This window comes from Sebastes fasciatus, chromosome 13 (genome assembly GCF_043250625.1).
Source record: "Sebastes fasciatus isolate fSebFas1 chromosome 13, fSebFas1.pri, whole genome shotgun sequence".
NCBI lineage: Eukaryota > Metazoa > Chordata > Actinopteri > Perciformes > Sebastidae > Sebastes > Sebastes fasciatus.
Genome location: NC_133807.1, coordinates 17,924,736 through 17,947,908, shown reverse-complemented (window position 1 = coordinate 17,947,908; position 23,173 = coordinate 17,924,736). Strand labels below are relative to the sequence as shown.

General features: G+C 41.1%; 1 protein-coding gene across 2 annotated transcripts in view; it reads left to right on the top strand.

Annotated features, from left to right (window-relative positions):
- Positions 1 to 23,173, top strand: part of ppfia3 (PTPRF interacting protein alpha 3) — a 33,748-nt gene that overhangs the window by 4,779 nt on the left and 5,796 nt on the right. The window contains exons 3-27 of one of the 2 annotated variants that reach the window (XM_074655904.1): positions 5,359 to 5,460; positions 5,655 to 5,894; positions 5,979 to 6,038; positions 6,515 to 6,643; positions 6,775 to 6,867; positions 7,432 to 7,484; positions 7,574 to 7,667; positions 7,850 to 7,984; positions 9,337 to 9,420; positions 9,696 to 9,827; positions 11,222 to 11,284; positions 11,367 to 11,446; positions 12,003 to 12,171; positions 12,652 to 12,845; positions 13,953 to 14,190; positions 15,537 to 15,670; positions 15,757 to 15,911; positions 16,026 to 16,125; positions 16,210 to 16,291; positions 16,390 to 16,590; positions 18,574 to 18,639; positions 19,080 to 19,106; positions 19,260 to 19,435; positions 21,586 to 21,683; positions 22,722 to 22,897. In XM_074655904.1, the coding sequence (XP_074512005.1) occupies positions 5,359 to 5,460; positions 5,655 to 5,894; positions 5,979 to 6,038; positions 6,515 to 6,643; positions 6,775 to 6,867; positions 7,432 to 7,484; positions 7,574 to 7,667; positions 7,850 to 7,984; positions 9,337 to 9,420; positions 9,696 to 9,827; positions 11,222 to 11,284; positions 11,367 to 11,446; positions 12,003 to 12,171; positions 12,652 to 12,845; positions 13,953 to 14,190; positions 15,537 to 15,670; positions 15,757 to 15,911; positions 16,026 to 16,125; positions 16,210 to 16,291; positions 16,390 to 16,590; positions 18,574 to 18,639; positions 19,080 to 19,106; positions 19,260 to 19,435; positions 21,586 to 21,683; positions 22,722 to 22,897 (3,081 nt within the window). Of the gene's footprint in view, positions 1 to 5,358; positions 5,461 to 5,654; positions 5,895 to 5,978; positions 6,039 to 6,514; positions 6,644 to 6,774; positions 6,868 to 7,431; positions 7,485 to 7,573; positions 7,668 to 7,849; positions 7,985 to 9,336; positions 9,421 to 9,695; positions 9,828 to 11,221; positions 11,285 to 11,366; positions 11,447 to 12,002; positions 12,172 to 12,624; positions 12,846 to 13,952; positions 14,191 to 15,536; positions 15,671 to 15,756; positions 15,912 to 16,025; positions 16,126 to 16,209; positions 16,292 to 16,389; positions 16,591 to 18,573; positions 18,640 to 19,079; positions 19,107 to 19,259; positions 19,436 to 21,585; positions 21,684 to 22,721; positions 22,898 to 23,173 lie in introns of both variants that reach the window. The other variant, XM_074655903.1, reaches the window with a different exon arrangement.

The window sequence follows — 23,173 nt, the reverse complement described above, 5'->3', positions numbered from 1 at the left end:
TTATTGTCAATACCGGTATATCGCAATACGCTTAATATTGTATATGCCTTACAGTACTTCATTTGCACATTACTACATATACAGTGATCATATTTACAGATATACAATCCTATTGAGTTCCTGTAGTCCTAAAAGATTTTTATTTTTATCTTGTGCACGCAAATGAACATCTAAATAAACACATGCAGTATAAGAATACAGAATACAAGATTAACTTCCAGATTCATGTGAGCAGCAGAGTTGGAAAAGCACTAAAATCGACTATTTACTGTATAAAAAAGCATCAAAACCAAAATACTCCATCACAAGTAGAAATCCTGCATTCAAATACTGACTTCAGTAAAAGTAAACAAGTATCATCAGTAGGATGTTGTACTGTATCAATAGTGAAAATGGTTCCTTTCACAGCGTTGAATTATTGATGTGTTAACCTGTTAGCAGGGTTTTAATGCTGCAGCCGGTCCAGGTGGCGCTGAGTCTGACTCCTTTATTGTTCTGCTGGGGAGGTTAAAGTACAGCAGCACAGATGGAAACCATCACATCTCCAACATCATCATCACTTCTCTTTGACGCTACAAATGCTAAACGCTAAAATAAGTCATCGAGGTAAAACATGGCTGAGATAAAACAGCGTGTATTTAATGAGCTCATTACATTTTGAAAATTGTATTCTGCAAAGAAGCTACAACCAGTGGAAATAATCCACTAATAATACCTCAAAACAAGAGGTGCAATGATTAGTTGACTAATCGATTAGTTGATCGACAGAAAAATAATCACTAACTACTTTGATAATCGATTTATTTTTAAGATAATTTTTCATGTCAGAAAATGCTGTTTTCAGCCTCTCAAAAAAAGGAGATTTCATGCTTTTCTCTGTTTTATATCAAATTAAACTGAATATCTTTGGGTAACAAGACATTTGAAGACATGCTCTTCGACTTTTTTAGAAACTGGGATGGACATTTTTCATTATTTTCTGACATTTTATAGAACCAAACGATTAATCGATTAACCTAGAAGTAATTGGCAGGTTAATCTATCATGAAAATCGTTATTTGCAGCCCTACTCAAAACTGCTCTTTACTGTAGTAAAATGTTTTACTTAATGATGCTGGAGGATCAGTCAGTAACCATGACAACTGAGTTTAGTCGTTGCTATGTTGTTTTTAAGTTGCAAGAAGGGCTGTACGATATGAGGAAAATATTCGATAACGTTGTTGAATATCGTGATAAAGATACTACGTGAAATAAATAATCAGATATTAAAATGCAGTTCTGCCTTTCTTCTGCTTTCAACAAATTTGAACATTGAACTGAACACAAACGGCACCAGTAAAAAAAAACAACAATAGTTATATTTTAAAGTGCAGTTATCTGCTTATGCTCTCTTTCAACTAACCCAAGTCTTTGAGTGTAATATCGCAGTCTTTCACAATGTGTTTATTGCACATAAGTTGACATCGCGATGACAATAAAAAGAGGATTTTGCAGCCCTAGTTGCAGTAGTCATGTATATCAACAAAAGCTGCTTGAAATGTATCCCGGTTTGTGCCCCTTTATATTACTATTGCATTCACAGCTCATCTGGTTTTCTGAAAAATATAAAGCCTGTGATCTTTGACAAACCCAGAAGGTCCTCTACGCATCTGGATGAAAAATATATCCACACATATATAATTGCTATCCAGGTAGCTGGAAATGACATATGTCCTTGCTTGTTCTGCAAAACACAAACAAAATATTGTTATTTCGGATGAAAATATAAATGATTGGAAAGTAACATCAATATACTAATATAACCAATTAAATGTTTATGTTCATGTTTCCTGTTGTACAAATTGAGCAAGAAAGTATGAAGGGCTGCAACTAATGTTTTCATAGAGAAGTAAAGAAACCAGAAAATATTCACATTTAAGAAGCTGGAGTCAGGGAATTTAGACTTGTTTTTTTCTTTAAAAAAAATACTCAAACTGATTTATATGGACGGAGCCTGCCAAAATAAAAAATAAATGCAAAAATAAATAAATAATAAATGCAAAAATAAATCAATTTAAAAATTTATAAAAATAAATACACAAATAAATAAAAGAGAAAATTAAACAGAAGAGTAAATAAATGAGGGAATTAATACAAAGATAAATAAATAAAGAAGCAAATTAAAACAGAAATATCAATTTATGTCACATTTTATCAATTAATTATTGGCTTCATTTATTTTTAATATTATTTTTGCTACATTTAATAACATATTTATTTATTTATCGAGTCATATATGTATTGATTGATTGGGATATATATTTTGGCATGTTCCGTCCTCCAGAATTTATCGATTATCAAAATAGTCGCCTATAAATAATTTAATAGCTGACAACTAATTGATCAATCGTTGCAGCTCTAGAGGTATGCTATTTACGAAATACAGTCCCAATTTGAGAAACAAACTAAAACTCTTTTTTATCGTGCAGCTGTTGGAATATATTTTATCCAGATTGTTAGAAAAGTCTTTGAGGATTGTGGAAATACTTTCAGAGCAGTTGTGTTGTTGAACAACCTGCTATGTTTTTCAAAGATCATTATAATGTTTGGATGCGTAGCTTTGTGATTGGACTGAAATGGAGGAGAGGTACAAACTGGGACGACCTAAAACCTGGAGATGATGCCCCTGTACTGTAGTACAGGAGCCAATTATTATATTATTTCACATCCCAGCGCCAGAGAGCTAATCATGTTGTAATTCCACTCAACATACAAGGGCTCCGTCTCTATTTTCAGGCGGTAGTCATTGTTGGATGCCACGGGTGGCGATGATGCCTCCCTCGTTGTTAGTGCCTATTAATCTGAAAAAAAATTTAAAAAAATGAAATAACAGATGTAGCTGAGAGAGAGTGACTGGACATTAAAGAGCCATATTACCTCACCGAGAGCAGATCAATATGGTGCACACATCTGCAGAAACACACACAGGCAGACAGAGGAACACATGGAGCGGTGCTGTGATACATTCTACTGTAGATGAGTTCAGCGAGTTCGTCTGTGTGTGTTAGACGTTGCCAAGAGAGAAAAATAGGAGAGAGGGATGGAGAGAGCGACAGCATGGCACACACAGAGAGAGAGAAACCTGGTGATATGAAACACACAGAGACTAACAAATCAAGCTTATTTGCATATTGCTGCATACTAATAAGGTGGCTTCTAGAGTGTGTTTTAGATGTGGTGGATCATGACAGGGGGAGATTGAAATGGATGAAGGGGCAGAGAGTAGGAAAGAGGTGAATGCCAGCGCAGAATGATTTGCATCGACCAAAATGACGGCGCTAGATAGAGGCAGAGAGGAATCTAGAAAGTGTGTGGTACCGGTGGTACATCTCACTCCATCTTCTGCATGAATTAATCCCAGAATTATGATATCCTTCGGGCCCAGAACATGCCATCTGCACACAGCAATTTCCTCCTTGATCCTCCCTACTTCCATCTTTTCAAATAAGCTTTCTCCATCCTCCCTTATTTTAACACAGGAGCGTAGAAGCTTGTTACAGACTGCACGTTTTCAAATGCATTTTTGGCTGAGAGGTGTGTGAGGTGATCAGTGTTAACACAGTGCAAAGATAACAGCAGCACCGTGCATGCATCGGTGCCCTTTAATGGCTCGTTTGCATTTCTTAAAACACACATGATCCGGCGCACATGTGGTTTGAGGACGGCCGTGTGCTTTGTGTCGTGTGTGCGTCACGCCACCATCACACCCGAGCAGAGAGGACATTAATCAGTGCAGGGCGAGTGGAGCGCTCATGGTACAGTGTGTGTGTTCAGTGGAAACATCATCTCTGCTGCAAGTTTGACTTGCACTCCATGATGTCACTCATCCTCTCTTTGTTGATTTGTTGCCGTGGATACCATTTGGTTTGACCAAAGGCAACATATTTCTTATCATAACTATCATGTAGCTAACCTCACATTATACATAATTGGATTAAATTACACAAAATCACAATAATTCAGCAGGACTGCTGTCAATTGGAAATCTAAGACGTTGGGCTCGTTCCAGCTGCTCTCATGCTTGTTTAACCTCCAGGCGTTTGTTTTAATGACGGGCAAACGCACAGCCAGTCTTGGTTATTGAGCAATTAAATCAATTTCAGGTGCAACACGTGCAATAAAGCTGATTGTTAGATTTTATATCGAGGCCTGGTTTAAGACTCCCGGTGGCCGCCGTGGTAGATATGGCAGAGAGTCTGCTGTATGTGGACGGGTTTCCTCTTTCTGCCAAAACATAGTTGCACGTCTCTGCATGTTTGTTTAATGCAATGAAATTCTGTAGTTAATTGCGCTGTGTGGGGTAACGGAAAATATTGGCAGTAAACGTTACAGCAGTCTTTTTGTTCTTATGTTTACAGTAATAGTGCATGTTTTATTATTCTGTGGGGATAACTGGCCAAATTTAGAAGAGGTGACCTCATGCTGAGATGTTTTACTGATCTTCATTTGCTGGTTTCAGACCATCTGACTCAACATTTATCACTCATACAGGGCAGAAATCCATTAAGGAAGCAACAGAGGAAATACAAATGTTTTACTGACGGTGCAGATTCAGTGCAACGCAGCCTGGAAACCTTCACTCCCCTGCTAGCTTCTTACTAATCCCTCCGCCTGGAGCCAATCCCAATTGACTTTGGGCAAAGGCGGGGTACACCCTGGACAGGTCGCCAGACTAATACAGGGCTGACACATAGAGACAGACAACCATTCACGCTCACATTCACACCTACGGGAAATTTAGAGTCAACAATTAACCTAACCTGCATGTCTTTGGACTGTGGGAGGAAGCCGGAGACACTAACACGGGGAGAACATGTAAACTCCACACAGAAGGGCCCCAAGCTGGGTTTGAAGCTGTGAGGCAGCAGTGCTAACCACATCACCACCGTGCAACCCCCATTAGTATATGACTGTATGAAAATAATATGCAAGATAGGCATATTGTTTGTTTTTATGAATGGCCGAATGGTGCGTCGCTTTAAAAGTTGCAGCTGCAAGGAATTGTGGGGCGGCATTATCTCCTTTCCTTCGTAAAGGATGGTCCAGTGTATCCTATGATAACAGAAGATAAGAAAGGAAGCATTGAAGCACCTTTCCTCAACATTTAGAGAATTCGACTAGCTCTTATTATGGCTGCTACTCAGATACTTCAAGGTCTGGAATCCAAGTTGAAACAGACTGGGCAGGTTTGGGGAAAGTGGGAAAGTACAGCGCTTCATAATGAAATAATGTGTCGATGCAGTTTGATGAGTGTGTGTGTGATCATGACCCCCTGCAGAAGCTTGGAGTCAATAACAGCTCCCTCTTGTGACCCTGCAGGAGTTTGCAGTGCTGACCAAAGAGTTGAACCTCTGCCGGGAACAGCTGCTGGAGAGAGAGGAGGAGATAGCAGAGCTGAAGGCGGAGAGGAACAACACACGAGTCAGTACTCTAACACACTGAATGTCTGGTTAACATTATCTGCTTTATTTATTTGGTTAATTAAAGTTCTTATCAGATTCTTTTGGCATGAGTTTTTATGTTTTCTGAAAGAATTCAAATGTGAGCTCTAACCATCTGAGACCGTTTATAGCAGATAAAAGGTTTTATTGTATGTGAACCACATGTGTTTCCAGCTGCTGCTTGAACATCTGGAGTGCCTGGTGTCCCGTCACGAGCGCAGCCTGAGGATGACCGTGGTGAAGAGGCAGACCCAGTCCCCGGCCGGCGTTTCCAGCGAGGTGGAGGTCCTGAAAGCACTCAAGTCCCTGTTCGAGCACCACAAAGCTCTGGACGAGAAGGTGAGGGAGAGACTACGGGTGGCTCTGGAGCGAGTGGCGTCCCTGGAGGAAGAGTTGCAGTCTTCCTCTCAGGAGGTGAGTCCACGTTTCTCTGCTGCTTTTCACAGCTTTAGTTAGTGATGGAGCCTCTCATGACGGTTCTCCTCCGTGTTGCTTTAGGTTCTGTCTTTAAGGGAACAAATCAAGCGACGGCAGCAAGGACTAGACAACGGCAAAGAGGTAATGGATGCATTTCTTATATGATTTTGGAAATGGAGATGCCTCATACAGAACTTGAATCATTTTGGTACACACAAACACATTTCTCCCGTAGAGATGAGGGAGCAGAGATCGAGAGAGAGATCGAGCTATTAGTTTTAATGTATCACCATGAAAAATCCCCCCACTATTACTGCTTTGACATTCACCCTGAGTGACCAACATATTTTATGCATTCAATGCTCACACGTTCCTAAAAAGTCATGGAATTTGAAAAAAGCTATTTCTGGTGAAGTTTTGGAAAAGTAAATAAACCCAGAAAGTTTTGGAAAGGTCATAGAAATTTGCTTCACGAACACCTTTATAATAGAGTATGTAGTTACGTTCTTCTCTATGTGGGGTAACGACAGACTCCAACCTCTTATTCTTATTTTTCATGTGTACATAGATGTTTCAGAGAATGTATGATCATGAAGAAATCTTTTCTCTTCATTCAGCGGCTTCCCAACGGACCGTCGTCCATCCTGGATGACGCAGACATCGACAGGCAGCGAGAGGGCGAGATAGAGCGACAGAGGTCCGAGCTGGGACAGCTGAAAGAGAGACTGGCCCTCATGTGTAGACAGGTACTCGATGCAGACACACTCTTATGGTCTAATGCTTTCACCAAAACAAACACAAGCCGGGAGATGCTAACGGACAGAAAATGACGTGCGCTCACTCAGCCTTGCATCACCACACTCTCGCTTCCCGTCAGGTCGGGGAGATCGAGGAGCAGCTGACGTCCGCCAGGAGGGAGCTGGCCCGATCGGAGGAGGCCAACCAGAAACTACAGAGGGATGTGAAAGAGGTGAGACAATAAACCGCCACGATGTGCGTCTGTCGCAGTGGCACAGAGAGCTCATACTCACAGAAATATGTAGCAGTTTGCTATGGTAACAAAGCCATTTGCCTACTTGGCAGCGGCGGCTGGTACTGTATGCACCAGAGCCTCTACCCTGTAGCCATAGTGACGGTGCCATCAGTCAGCATGGAAGGTGTGCGGGGCATTTTCGGACAAGAGGTGGTCGAGTCAGTTAAACCTTTTTCCCTTCATGTCTAACTGCTTCTCCTTTCTCGCCGCTCTTTTATCTTCCCACTGTCTCCCTCCCACACCCCCCTACACTCTGTCTCTCTTTGACTTGTGCAACTGCATAAGTGGGTGCTTCTGAAAGCTGTCAACAACAACTATTAACCAGTCATTATCATTCTTCAGCTAATAGCTGTTCGAGCCCAGTGAGTTCCCTTTGATCAACACCTACTTGTAAACTTGACATTCGCCCTGTCCCACTTTCTCTGTCTGGTCTTCTTTGCTTTCTATTTCTGCATCACAAGCTTTACATACATTTCTTTTTTTCCTCTTCAACTCTCCCAGGCGCTCTGTCAAAGGGAAGACATGGAAGAGAGAATCACCACATTAGAACGCAGGTTTGTGTTTTTTTCTCCGTGAACTCTCATTGCCTTCCTCCGAAACACGCTCCGCTCACTGCTGTCTGCCGCTTTGTTCTGGTTTGCAGGTACCTGAGTGCCCAGAGGGAGGCGACGTCTCTCCACGACACAAAAGACAAACTGGAGAACGAGTTGGCCAGCAAAGACTCTCTCTACAGACAGGTGGGGGAAAGTCTCTCTCATCCCTGTGTGTGTCCCATGTTTCTGCCGTTGATTGGCAGCTTGGCATGCAGAGCGTGCCATCGATGTGTTTTCTTCCACCCCCCTCCTGGTAGCCTTAATCACGTCTGCTGCCCTCGGCAAACTCGTGGCCCGAGTTTCACCTCCACTCCCTCTTCTTGCAGAGCGAGGAGAAGAACCGGCAGCTCCAGGAACGTCTGGATGATGCCAAGCAGAAGCTGCAGCAAACTCTGCAGAGGGCCGAGACGCTGCCAGAGATCGAGGCCCAGCTTGCCCAGAGAGTGGCAGCACTCAACAAGGTGTGTGTGCAAGTGTGTGTGTCTGAAACCAATCCAGCCCTGTTGCTGCATTTTTTTTTTTTAAATGAGATTAAACTAGTGCTGTCAATCAATTAAAGTATTTAATTGTGATTAATCGCAAATTAATTGCACATTTTTCTATCTGTTCAAAATGTACCTTAAAGTGAGATGTCAAGTTTTTAATACTCTTATCAACATGGGAGTTGGCAAATATGCTGCTTTATGCAAATGTATGTATATATTTATTATTGGAAATCAATTAACAACACAATCAAAGGTACTGCATTTAGCATAAAAATATGTTCAAATCATAACATGGCAAACTGCAGCCCAACAGGCAACAACAGCTGTCAGTGTGTCAGTGTGCTGACTTGACTATGACTTGCCCCAAACTGCATGTGATTATCATAAAGTGAGCATGTATGTAAAGAGGAGACTCGTGGGTACACAGAGAACCCATTTTCATTCACATATCTTGAGGTCAGAGGTCAAGGGACCCCTTTGAAAATGGCAATGCCAGTTTTTCCTTGCCAAAATTTTGCGTAACTTTGGAGCGTTATTTAGCCTCCTTCGCGACAAGCGAGTATAACATAGCTTCATATGATACCAGTATCTTCACTCTAGCTTTAAAACTGAGCCCGTTAAAACCTAAACATCGCAAGTTACTTTAAAGCATTCAAGAAATTAGTGGCGTCAAAATGAATTTGCGTTAACACATTATTATTGCGTTAACTTTGACAGCCCTAGATTAAAATATGAATGTTTTCACCTGACAGCAGCAGTATATGCATACATGTGTGCATCGAAACAATTGCATGAGTGTGTGGGCATGTGTGGGCATGTAGGCTGGTGTGTGTTCATGCATGAGTGACATAGAACATGAGATGTCAAATGACAGATACCAAATATTTTCATCGAGCGGTGCCAGTAATTCAGAAGCAAACGGTCTTCAGATGAAAGCCAGCTCAGCTATTTGATCCTTGGGCGCTAAACACGTCAAGAACTGTACGGTGCATCAAATTCTTCCTAAGTGACTGGTTTTAATTGCACGTATGTTAACCACTAGCATTCCCGTAAACACAATATCCACTCATGCCAAAGAAAACGTTGCCCTACGCCAGGTAGCCAAACCTCTTAAATGGCTAGACTTACTACTTGCATGTTCAGACAAGATGGCTTCCGCGGGAGGACAAGACACAAGCAAACAAAGTTTCCTGTTGCGCTGTGATCTGTACAGGCATGTAACTAATTGGCGGACTCGGTCAACAAGCTGTTTCCTTTGTGTTAATTTGTATCAGTGTCGCAACACGATTCAGGCTCTAACCCCGCTTCCTTCCTCTCCGATCAATCAGGCGGAGGAGCGTCATGGTAACTTTGAGGAGCGACTGCGACAGATGGAGGCGCAACTGGAGGAGAAGAACCAGGAGCTACAGAGGGTGAGTCATGCCTGCGTTTCCATCTCTCTTTCTCTCCCTCTGTTTTCATCCTCCCCCTCTCTCATGCCGTTCCTTTTGTCAGCCTTTACAAAGACGCACTAATTTTCTAAACCCTCTATTTGACCGCGTACATTGAGATAGAAATCTTTGTCTCTCGCTCGCAGTCAAGCAGAATGCTTGTTATTAACTTCCTCCCACCCTCCCTTCCTTCCCCCCTCCTCACACTCATATTTTCTTCTCTTTCGCTCTCACCCGTCTCGCTCTCTCCCCCTCAGGCGAGGCAGAGGGAGAGGATGAACGATGAACACAACAAGCGTCTCTCCGACACGGTGGACAAGCTACTGTCTGAGTCCAACGAGAGGCTGCAGCTCCATCTGAAGGAGAGGATGGCCGCTCTGGAAGAAAAGGTGACAGAGTTCACAGCAAAATCAAATCAAACCCTAAAGATGGGTCCTTTTCCCCAAAATAACCTCCTGGTGTCAGGTATGTTCACGCAGCTCTCTGCCCTGCAGGAAGTGACCAGTTACAACTTGAGTAAATTCCCAAACTGTCTCAAAACAGCCGTGAATCCTTCATCCAGGACAGTGGTGGAGAGTCACTTTACTTTATATCATAAGTAAAAATATTCTATCCTGATATAGATCATTTCATATTTCGATAATTATTTATATCACGATATAGCATGTTTTCTGGTAATTCAATAAATAAATAGTCTATATGAAATATCCACACAGTAAAGCCTATTTTTGTATACTCCTGTGTGAATTAAATACTAAAATAAATATTTCCAGCTTTAGATTTAACTACACTGGGATAGAATTATTGCCCAGCCCTAAATGCAATAATATTAATAATTCAATTATATAGTATATAATAGCATAACACTCATATGGGTCTACATTTTACTGTTGATTCTTTTAGTACATTTTGTTAATAATACTTTCACTTTTACTTGTAACGGAGTACTTTTACTTTTTGTAACTTCTACTTTTATTTAAGTAAAGGATCTGAATAATGAGTGAAAATCTGTCTGAAATATGAATTTTAAAAACACCATTTGGAACACCAACTCTTAGCTGTTTTTTTTATAAACCTACTTAACTTTAGTGCTTTATCAGCACTTTATTAACATTTTCCACTGATTTTTCTACATTTTTATTCACTGGAAGCATTTTCTGAGCAGTCAGCATCGCAAAAGGAGCATATTTACTGTAAATCTCTGAGATTTGTGTCCTTTAGCTGCAGGAAAACTTTCTGCAGGAAAAGCACAGGGACATAAAATGTGGTTGAAAATAGGCTTAAACCACCCTGCCCCTTTTAAACAACCTGGGTAAAAACTGGCTGGATTTTAATTATTAAACATTGCTTGTTCTCTTACAGGATTTCTGGGTGTTTCCCCTCACTCCTGTGTAAAGCTGCAACGATTAATTGATTAGTTGTACACTATTAAGTTAATTGCCAACTTTTTGATAATTGACTAAACGTTTTGAGTCGATCTGATTCCGGCTTCTTAAATGTGAATATTTTCTGGTTTCTTTACTCTTTTATGAGAGTAAACTGAATATACTTGAGTTGTGGACAAAAAAAATTTAGGACATTCGAGGACGTCATTTATAGACCAAACAACTAATCGATTAATCACAATATACAATAATACAATAAAGATAATCATTAGTTGCAGAGCCTGTGCAGCTCAACACAATCCCACTTTAAGAACAGCTCACTAACCTGTCCAGGTTCTCATTAAGAACATACTGCTGTTATTTTATAGTAATACATCTTCTCTTTCTTCCTCATCCAGAACGCCTTGTCTGAGGAACTATCGAACATGAAGAAACTCCAGGACGATCTCTTGGCGAACAAGGTGCCTCTAGGCTTCACTCTTAGTTAAAGCTAGTCGACATATGTTCCTTTTTTCACCAACTCTGTCTCTCTTCCACCTTCAGGACCAGCTGATAGCAGAGCTGGAGAGGATTCAGCTGGAGTTGGATCAGCTGAGAGCGAGGCCCGGGGGCTCTTATTCCAGGTTTGTTGCCATTTAAATGCAGAAAGAGAGAAACATTATTCTGTTTCTCCAGCGTCGTCTGACTGTAAAGACGCCAGATTTGTGACTTTTATCTCGTCAGGCAGTGTAGATAAATCACCTCACGTTGGAGGCGTTAAACGCTGTCTGTTGATATGTAGCTGACACACACACATACATGATCCAATTAGCACTTTCTCATCTGCACGTCTAGACATTGAAAGCCTTCTGTAAACCTGTTAATGGGAATATGAAGCCCTTTACACTTTATATGAAGTCAAATCACCAGTTTTCTTCATATATTATATTCTTCTTATTGTTTTATATTGGATGTACTCTATTCTATATATTTTTTTTTTCAAATTTCAGATTGATGTTTTGATTCTTTTTTAATGCTTCTACTGTACATATTTTAGTTTTGGTTGCTGTGTTTGGTTGCTGTGTTTGGTTGCTGTGTTGTCTGTTTTTCTCTCTTATTGTAGTCGCCGCCACAATCGTATTCGCCCTGCAGGGATAATTACCTTATCATCGTATCTTCTTTTTCCCTCTGTCCCTGCAGTCGCTCTCTGCCAGGTAGCGCTCTGGAGCTGAGATATTCCCACGGGAGCGGCTCGCTCCCAACAGGCTCGACCACTCACCTGGATCCCTTCGGTAACGCCTCCGCTGGGGGCGTGGTCAGGCGGAGTCACCGGACCCGTTGGAGCTCCACCAGAGAGGACTCCACCAAGGTGACAATCTAACATCCACATGACCTGCTGTAAAAAAAAAACTGATTGATTCTCATCTATCATCTTTTTACACATTATACCTCTCAGACGCATCAGTTACTTTTCTGTTAAACAACAAAAATTGGTAAAATTTGCAAAAGTATCTAATAACTTAACATCAGGAAGTGGTCTTCCCTCTGAATAGTTGTAAAGCCCCAATTTTCTCATCAATCTTTCTTGCAATAAAATCGATTTTGTTGTCCTTTCAACCTGAAAAAATAAACTTTTCTTACATTTCTTATGGACTCTAGTTAAGTGTGAAGACATAAAAGAATGAGGAAAAATCAATGTTTTTGTATTATTTTACTACATCTGTCGCTTGCAGGTTGATGTTACATTTATTCTGATCTCCTATGACTTTCTTATTAAAGTGAACAATAAACATAACACAACATTTTGTTTTTTTCATGGAAGAACTACAGTACTACTCTCTGTGTACAGTACCCAGACTGGGAGAGCGGGGCTCTGCTGGGTACCAGGTTTGAGCCGGGCTTGGATGTGGGCTGCTCCGACGACGAGGATGACGGGGAGCCTCGGTTTGGCTCCGAGCTGCTGTCCCCCAGCGGACAGACGGACGTGCAGACCCTGGCCATCATGCTGCAGGAACAGCTGGAGGCCATCAATAAGGAGATCAAGTAAGGCATCTGGGAGGGATGTTACATAATCCACCTCATACTACAGCCTCAAAAAATAAACATATCAACACCTCTCTAACACTGGTCAAAGAAAAACTGCACTGGTGGAAGAAGTACTCAGATCATTTACTTAAGTCGTAGTACTGATAAAAACTACAAGCTCTGCAAAGCTCTCTCTCAAACCTCAAAACCTTAAAGTTCCATCTGCGTTCTTTTCTGTTTTTTTCCAAATGGAAACTCCCTTTTTGCAAAAGAGTTCCTGGTCTACCGCTGCATCGATCGGTTAGTTAGTTTGTGTTATTGTGTAACTTTGGGGTCCAAACTAACGTGGCGTCCACAGCAGTACTTTGTTTAGGTTCCCTGCTGGTACTCCTGTCTGCTTCTCCAAACTGGGAGCATGTAGACCGCTATCTAAGTTACTGTATGTAACATTAATACACTGACCTTCAGGATGTACGTTTATATACTGTACATGTAGCAGCGTCATCATGCAGAAACCTACATCAGGTAACATGGGAATTTTTTTTTTAGAAGAGCTTGGGAAAATAGCATTTTGACACTAAAACATACATACATTGGCCAACATTTTAATGTTTGGATTTGAATACATAAGGAACACCACAGGGAAGCTACGGGGTGATATAAAAAAAACAAATAATAGATGTAACCTTTAAGTAAAAGTACAGAAGCATTAGCATCAAAATTGACTTAAGGTACCAAAAGTAAAAGTGCTCGTTCTCCAGTGACTAATACATTATTATTTGTGACATTATTAGATTGTTATGCATCAATGTGTAAGCTGCATTTTACTGTTGTAGCTGCTCAAGATGGAGCTAGTTTTAACTACTTTAGAACTGCTGGTAGCTGGTATGTAGATTTTGTTACCATTGGGCAGAGCCAGGTTAGCTGTTCCCCCTCCTTTCCAGTCTTTATGGTAAGCTCAGCTAACCGACTTCTCACTGTAGCTTCATATTTATCATACAGAAATGAGAGTCTGATCTCACTCTCGGCAAGAAAAACGAACACACATCAGTGTTGGATGTGCTTCAAATCACTACGGTCCAAATGTTTCGTCCTCGTTTTCTCACCCTCCTCTTTCCAACCCAGACTGATCCAGGAGGAGAAGGAGAACACGGAGCTGCGGGCCGAAGAGATCGAGAACCGGGTCAGCGTGGCGTTGGACAGTCCGCCCATCCCTCCGTCCTCTCTGGGGAGAGACAGCACAGGACGGAGCTTCATCCCCTCGTCCATCACATCCTCCACCCTGGCCTCCCCCTCCCCCCCCAGCTCTGGACACTCCACCCCTCGCCTGCCTCACTCCCCGGCCCGCGAGACTGACAGACAGGTACCGCTTCTATTCCCGCCCCGTGTTAACCTTTTTTATCTCCACCTCCCTGTTTATGCAAACAGCTCCTCCAGACAGTGAGTCATGTAAATAGGGTCTGAGAAGTTCAGTGATTCTTTAACAGCAGCATGATAGATTCAAGTTAACTTGAAGGATACGGTTGGTGCCAGACACGCCGTTCCAGTGTCTCTGAAACGGTTGGCTGGATTACAAAAGATGGTGCAATAACCACCAAACATGCAGTCAGCGGAGATTGTGAAAGTGATGATGTGGGAGTTCAGAACAGAATGGTTCAAGATATAAAGCAGGAAGAAAAAACAGCTTAGGACAAAAATGTGACCATTTTGGCCATCCCCGTGCTCTATTATGTCTCATAAGTTGTTGTGTTGATACCATTTGATACCACAGATTTGGTGCTAAATTTAACCACTCGACAAGAACTGATAAATATGATCGAAAATCCTTCCAAAATACCACATTAAGACACCAAGACCTTAAGGAACACCATAGAAAAAGCCATGCTGTGAAACTTTTGACATTTGGAGATTTGATGGCGAGCACTTCTGTTCTGGAAATTGCTCAGAAATTACCTTATTGTCAATCTACCTAGGAAAGCCATCATCTGAATGCCCTAGGTCTCTAGTGTGTGGCTGTAAAGTTTCGTGAGGCTGTGATTATCCTAGAGGTCACCACAGGTCATTTTATACAGTGAGGTCAAATTTAAAAAAAAAAAATTCTCACTACAATGAAATGGCTCCTATGGGGATTAACATCATCACACATGAATACAGTTGGGCTCATTGGATCCACAAGAGTCTCAGCTTTACAGTTATAGCCAATTTATGTAATTCAAGACTGTTTAGGGACCCCAGTATGCAGACATATTCAAATACACCATTTTAGAATAGGCGAAAATAACACATTTATACTGCATGCATGAAACTGCATGTGATTATCGTGTCATCAAGTCTGTAAAGGGGAGACTCGTGGGTACCCATAGAACCCATTTTCATTCACATATCTTGAGGTCAGAGGTCAAGGGACCCCTTTGAAAATGGCCATGACAGTTTTTTCTCGCCAAAATTTAGCGTAATTTCGGAGTGTTATTTATCCTCCTTACCGACAATCTAGCCCGCTACATCTTCTGAAAGACCTAATAGCGGACGGGCCCACTGGCGGGTCGTCTGCTTTTTAAGAGGATTAAGTATAATTTTCAAGCAGTCCAGGTTCTCAATGATTCAGCTGTTCTGAAGTAAAAACAGCTCCTAAACTACCTTGGTGCATCATCCAAGCTGCACACCCCTCTCTCGCTCTAAATTGCTTCTTTTTTACATTTCGTTCTCCAGAACAGCAAAGATGATGACCGGTCCCTCGCTCTTCTCGACTCTACGCCTCCCTCCACTCCTCGTGCACTGCGATTGGACAGGATGACCCTCACCCATCCAGGAGCGATGCTCGACGACCCCCGGGAGTTTCGCAGGTAAAGCAGCTGCACGTTAAACACATCAAATATAAACGGTTTAATCCACATGTTTCCCGCTCAGTGATTTCCTTTGTCCCTTCCAGTCTCTCAGCAGATGGCAGCAGCTCCAACAGCAGCCAAGATTCTCTCCACAAGTCCAGTAAGAGGAAAAGCATCAGGTCTTCCATCGGGCGGCTCTTTTGGAAGAAGGAGAAAGGACGGATGGGCCAACCTGGGCGGGACGGGTCTTCTTCTCTTGGTAAATAACACTGATAATCCACACTGTCAGCATTTTCATTTTCACACGTTTGCTCATTCATCTCTATATTATCGTTCATTCTTGTGACCTTTGACCTCACTGTGTCTTTTCCAGCATCTACGCCCTCTGAGGACATGGCCCCTGGAGACCCGATGGGGATAAACAAGACTGGGACTCTGGGTCCAGCAGATAAAGACCGCCGCAGCAAGAAGAAGTAATTATGTTTTGTTGGTTTCAGATTAATATTTTGATCTCTCACTTGAACGGTACCAAATAAAGTTCTCTCTCTTCTTACCAGGCATGAGCTACTGGAGGAAGCATGTCGCCAAGGACTTCCCTTTGCATCCTGGGACGGGCCAACTGTTGTGTCTTGGTTGGAGGTACTGTACCACCTCAGAAACCTAAAGAATGAGAGATAATAATTCAAGAACATAATTTGGATTCTCTTTTATTGTATCTGTCTTCTGCCTCCTTCCAGCTGTGGGTGGGAATGCCAGCCTGGTATGTCGCAGCCTGTCGCGCCAACGTGAAGAGCGGCGCCATCATGGCCAACCTGTCGGACACAGAGATCCAGAGGGAGATCGGCATCAGTAATCCGCTTCACCGCCTCAAACTGCGGCTGGCCATCCAGGAGATGGTGTCCCTCACCAGCCCCTCCGCCCCGGCCAGCACCCGCTCTGTGAGACTCACATCTAACAGACTCATTCAAAGAAATGCTGATAATACACACATTCATATTATCAGTATGAGGTACATGTTGAACCAGGTGTTTGTAGTTTTGAGATTAGATGGAACGTTAATGATCCCTGTTGGGAGATTTGCAGCAGAAACTAATAACAGCATACAGAAATGAGAATAAAATGTAATTGAGAGTATATGAATGATGTCAAATGAAAAGCAGATTCTGTTAAGTGGAATATAGGACATCAAACGTATCCTGCATGTGATAAATGTCAGATATAATACAAATATGAGTGAGTTTTCCATAGAGAATGACATTAAACTGCACTGGCGCTGATAAAGTTCCACCTATTTCGCATTTAAACAAAACTTGGCAACAAAAACTGTATTTTCCCAAATTTTGCCTTCTCACACAGCAACAAAGACGAACCAGATGTTGAAAAACGTTGTAAAACTGTTGCACGCACATGCATTCATGCTCCCGCGTTTCATGTCTCCTGTTCCAAAGAAGGCAACGTCACAAATAACCAAAGATTGTCTTCTACGGATGTTGATTTGGGAGTTTGGAATAGTTTCGGTTTGCTTTGGAGTTCGCAATCTTTTGCTTGGCGTTGTATTTATTCACATCAGGAATCATATTAATGAGTTGAAATGGTGTAAAATGATCAACGGATTTCAGTAGAACGCTTGAACCTCTTGTTCATCAAAATCTCCATGGCGATGAGAAAGCAGTCTGCTGTTGTGGTTGGCCGCAGCAAAGATGCCAAAGCGTTGAGTCAGTACTTCAGACAGGCGTGTTAGTAGATGTGGTTTTATCTTCACTTTTCAGTAACGCTTTATAATAACCACATTAATAAATGGTAAATCAATAGTTAATTAAACTTAGTTAATAGTTATTTTACTGATAAAGGGATTTTAGTGATAAATGATAATTAATAATGTTTACTAATTATTAGTAATGCTATACTTTATGTTATTTTATCAGTTTTGCACAAATAACATTTTATATACTAAATATATAATTATTTTGTAATTATTATGAAATTATTTGTAGACCTTAAATAAATCGTTTGTGAAACATTACAGAGATAGATATTTGTAACACTTTGTTAATGGTTAATAATTGGTTTGTAAACCATCTATCAACATTATTTAGATAATATTATAAAGTTGCAACTGTTGATTATAATTATGGAGGACCACAAGAGTCACCGAAATAGTAATAACGAATTTAATTGATTAATAACTAATTGTACAATAAAAATAGGCATTAATAAATTTGTTTACAAGTGTATGTATTAATCTATGAATAAATGGACTAAATTACAAAGTAATTCATTATTGACATTTTAATGGTGAATAAAAAGAACAATTGTAAAACGAATTTACAAATGAATATTAATCCATCAATAAATAGTTGAAACTATTTAGGGATTTACAAAAACACCATAAAATAGTCAATAAGTACATTATTTAAATATACATTAATTAATTCATAAATAAATAATGGCATTTAGAAAGGCAACTTCTTTTCCCATTTGCATTTTCATTTCCCTGCTGTTTTACTAAATGTATTAGCTGAGTCATTTAGTTTCTCAATTTAGCTTTTCCAGTGACACGTTAATTAAATCCATTAAAATGTCAAATTATGAATTACTTTGTAATTTAGTCAATTTATTCATAGATTAATAAATGTCTATTTTTATTGTACAATTAGTTATTAGTCAATTAAATGCTTTATTACTATTTCCTTATTGTGATCGTCCATATATAATACCTTGTTAAATGGTTAATAAATACTTTGTAAAGCATCTATAAACATTATTTAGATAGATAGTTAATACTTTGTCAGTGGTTAATAATTGGTTTCTTTCATTGTTCAACAGTAAACTAACTATTAACTAAGTGTAATTAACTATCAATTTACCATTTATAAATGATGGCTATTATAAAGTGTTACCCACTTTTCTCTTGTTCACAGTCGACCAGTAACGTGTGGATGACCCATGCGGAGATGGAGACACTGAACGCAGCCACCAAGCCTCCGGTTAGTGCCCTCGCTGTCCCATCTGTCTTTTATTATTATATTTGAATTATTTTAAGCATCTGAATCATGTTGACAAGTCTCTCCCCTCCCTCCTCTTCCTCTCACTGCCTCTCTCTATTTCTCTTTTTGAATTTCTACCTCTTTATGATCTCTTTCTCTGTGGGCCCAGGACATAGTGTTGAGCATCTTCTTCTCTCCCTCTGGTTGCTGTTTCAGTGTGAACTGCTTCCAACTAATTACCCGTTCACTAACACACTATTCCTTCCTTTTGTCCTCTTTTCCTGCTGCTGCTGCTGCTGCTCCCTCCTCCTCCTCTGCTTCTCCTCCATCATCTCTCCATCCGTCCACCCTGCTCCTGACCCCTGCTCCCCTTTCCCTCTCCACCTCCACATCACTCTCTCTGGCTCTGTCTCTCTCTGTCTCTTGTCTCGGCGCTGCAGGAGCTCAAAGAGTTCAGCTGGGATCAGGTAAGGATCAACTGAGAAGTCAGAATTAACACAATAGTGATTTTATCTCTAGTGAGACTAACCGCAGTGAGTCATGAGCTGCTGACCTGCACTAGCATCAGATACGAAGCCGAGCGTGAATCAGCGCTGATCGGCTGTGGTTGTCCCCTCCAGATACTGGCCTATGGCGATATGAATCATGAGTGGGTGGGCAACGACTGGCTGCCCAGCCTAGGCCTGCCACAGTACCGCAGCTACTTCATGGAGTCCCTGGTGGACGCCCGCATGCTGGACCACCTGACCAAGAAGGAGCTGAGGGGACAGCTCAAAATGGTGGACAGCTTCCACAGGTAGAGCTCTCGCCTCTTTTTTTACAGCCATAATTCATGCTTTCTTCTTATTATTAGTATTATTATTATTATTATCATTAATAGTAATAATAATAACAATAATATTAACTTTATTTATACAGCACCTTTAAAAAATGAGTTTACAAAGTGCTTCGACAGACAAAGCATAGCAAGCAGGATCAGCTCGTTCTCATTCTCAGGGTGTCAAATACCGACGCTTTGTCACGGCCGTGAGCGTTTGATACCGCCACACAAGGCACCCTTTAGCGTCAGTATGAGACGCACCGCGCTTTCCATTAACTACAATGTAAACCCATCCGCGTCAATATGAAACGCTCAGAGAAAGTGTTGTGGTGACGTAGTTTAAAGAGCGAAAGAGTCACACAGGGCGGGATGGGAGGTGGATGGGTCCAACAAACACAGGGCTTTCATCCAGGAGAACGCTGTTCGTGTCCCGTGCGTTACGTTTCACTTTACAATCAGCTGTTCGTTCTTGCCACGTGTTCACAGTGTCAAGTCACATTTTCACTTTACAAACGTAGTAGTTTTAAGCACAACCATGATGTTTTTTCCTAAACATAACTAAGTGGTTTTGTAGCCTAATCCTAAGCAAGTGTTTTTGTTTGAATTCACAACATTAAGCATGTGTTTACTGCGACCGAAAAGTGACGCCGAGGGGTCTGACAAAATGTCAGTATGTGACGAGTTGGGATGAGAACGTGTTGACAGGATACAAATTAATATAACAACAGAAAGCCAAACAGGGAGGCCAAATGAAGGCATGACCCAACTAAGGTAAACGCAGATTAAACAGTACAGTAGATAAAAAAAACATATCAATTAAATAAATACAAATAAAAAGAAAAAAACAGTTAAAACAATGTAACAAATTTTTTAAAAACGATAAAATATCACATAAAAGCAAAAGGATGTGAGGCTGCGAGCTGGCTCCTATGGGGTTAACATTTTTGTTATGTAGCTTGGGGCCAGACCTAGACATGCTTTAAGGTAGAGGTATAAAAAAATGTCAATACACATGAGTATCGTGATATTATGTTGTCGATTCTCCAAAATAATTAACCTATTAATTAGCCGTCGAGTTTGGCCGCTATTTGATCCTTTAGAGGTTGTAGCGGGCTCAGTTAAAGCTAAAGTGAAGTCACTGGCATTATATGAAACTAGAAAACCTAAAGAATCCATTGGTACCGACCATGTCATACTAGCTTGTTGAGAAGGAGGCTAAATAACGCTCCAAACTTACGCTAAAGTTTGGCAAGGAAAAACTGGCATGGTGATTTTCAAAGGGGTCCCTTGACCTCTGACCTCAAGATATGTGAATGAAAATGGGTTCTATGGGTACCCACGAGTCTCCCCTTTACAGACATGCCCACTTTATGATAATTACATGCAGTTTAGGTGCAAAAACCATGCAGTTTTTCACATGGAATGTAAATGTGTTATTTTTGCCTATTCTAAAATGTTTTATTTCTAGTGTGTATACTATAACAGTTTTCCTAAAATTTAATTTAAAAAATCATAATTTATCACCTTGCTTACAGTATTGCAATATATCGCAATTTATTGAATCGTTACCTCTGTATCATGATACGTATCGAATCACCAGGTTCTTGCCAAAACACAGCCCTACTTTAAAGTGATCAGTAAAATCTTACAATCAATACTAAAGTGAACAGGGAGCCGATGGAGAGAAGCAGGACTGGGGTGATGTGATGTCGTTTGTTAAAACCAGTGAGAAGCTGCTGCAGTCTGAAGTAGTTAGGCGAGAGAGTGATTTTTAGTTGATGCCAGAAAGGAGGGAGTTACAGTTGTCAAGTCTTATGAAGATGAAAGCATGAATGACTTTTTCCAGGTCAGAGTGTGAGAGCTTTTGTCACTTATCGTGTTTTCACTCACTTTTCTGTTGACTCGGTGTGTGTGGTGTGTGGCGAGGGAAATATGAAGGTGTTGTGTGGAGAGTTCCTGTTGTTGTGACACTCTCACTGCTCAGGTGTGTCCCCCCAGGCTCTCTTTTTAAGTTAAGAGTTCAGGGGGTCACAGGCTGTGTTGGATTGTGTTAATAATTTCTGAGTACAGGTGAGAGTAGAAACACGCCCTAAGTTAACCTGCTCCGACCCTTTGACCTCTCCCAGGGTCAGTTTGCATTACGGCATCATGTGCCTGAAGCGTCTGAACTACGATCGCAAGGAGCTGGAGAGGAGGAGAGAGGAGAGCGTCCACCACAACAAAGGTGAGCTCATTATCTCACTATTATAGTATTAGATGTTTCTCAGACCCGATCCACCCAACTAATTCCTGTATTCATTCTATTCTCTCTTTCAAAGCATACCTCAGTGATTACTATATAAACCTTTGCACCTATATCCGGGTTAATCATTTACACAATTATCACTATTATCAACCTATCATTCTATCAGGATTGAATTTGAAGAGCTAAATCATTAACGTTGATAGAGAACAGTGTCGGGACCGCACAATATGGTTAGGATATTATGATATTATTAAAGGTATTAATGCAGTGCCATTTGCTTTACTACATCTTTAAAAGTATATAGACATAAAAAGAGAAAACAAATTGTTTCCCAAACTCAATAAACCATAAAAAAAAACATTTTCTTACATCAGCTTTAACACATGGACTTAAAGGAAAACCAAAATTTAAATCCCAAAAACTTAATAATGCAAAACAAAACCAACATTTCCTTTGGTTTCCGTGGTCGTGCATGTTTCTGGAAGATGTTAGGACCACCCTTTGGTTATTGCCTACCCCTCCCCCTCCTCCCTCCTCATTCTTAGAAGAGATTAATAACCACAGCTTTCTAGCGCAATTTGGCTGGATAACGATTACAAGAATGTCAACAGGCTCAGTCATTAAACAAACCCAAATCTCTCGCTCTCCCACCGCTGCGCCTTGGGAAACACATGTTGTACATTTACAGCCAGTTCATCTTGGCTGATTTCCTCACAGAAGAGTTTCCCAAGTGAGGAAATGTGTGATTTGTCTGATGATAAAGCTTGACCTGTTAGAGAATGAATCAGTAAAGCGGCAAAATGTCACCATTTCTCTTGTTCACTCATCAGCTAACTTAACCCTCTCAGAAGACCATTAAGCTTGCATGTTTCATCCAGCTTGACGTTCAGGAAGTGAGCAGAATATTATTGAGAAACCTGACCTCTCTTCTAAAAACAGCGAGCGAAGTAGACAGCTTGCTGTTTGCAGATGGATGCCTCCTCTTCCTCCCTTCACCTCCTCCCTCTCTCCTCCCAGATGTGATGGTGTGGTCCAATGAGCGTGTGATGTGCTGGGTGCAGGCTATCGGTCTGAAGGAGTACGGCGACAACCTGCGTGAGAGTGGCGTCCACGGGGCTCTGCTGGCTTTAGACGACACCTTCGACTACACTGACCTGGCCCTGCTGCTGCAGGTCCCCAATCAGAACACACAGGTACTGGACTCCCTGTATGAGGAGGAATTAGTGCCACAGTAGGGAGAGAAGAGGAGGTTTTAAGGGTTTTGGACATAAAGACCACCTCTAAGCATGTTTTTTGGATTAGTGTTTTTTGGCATTTTCTTTTTTAATATATTTGAGAGTGGACAGGAAACCTACAGAGCGGTGCCAGAATCAAATCACTGATGTTGTGGTTATGTGTTTTGCACCCGAACCATTAAGTTATCGGGGCGCCAACTTTAGTTTGACCACATTTTAAAATTACAATACATT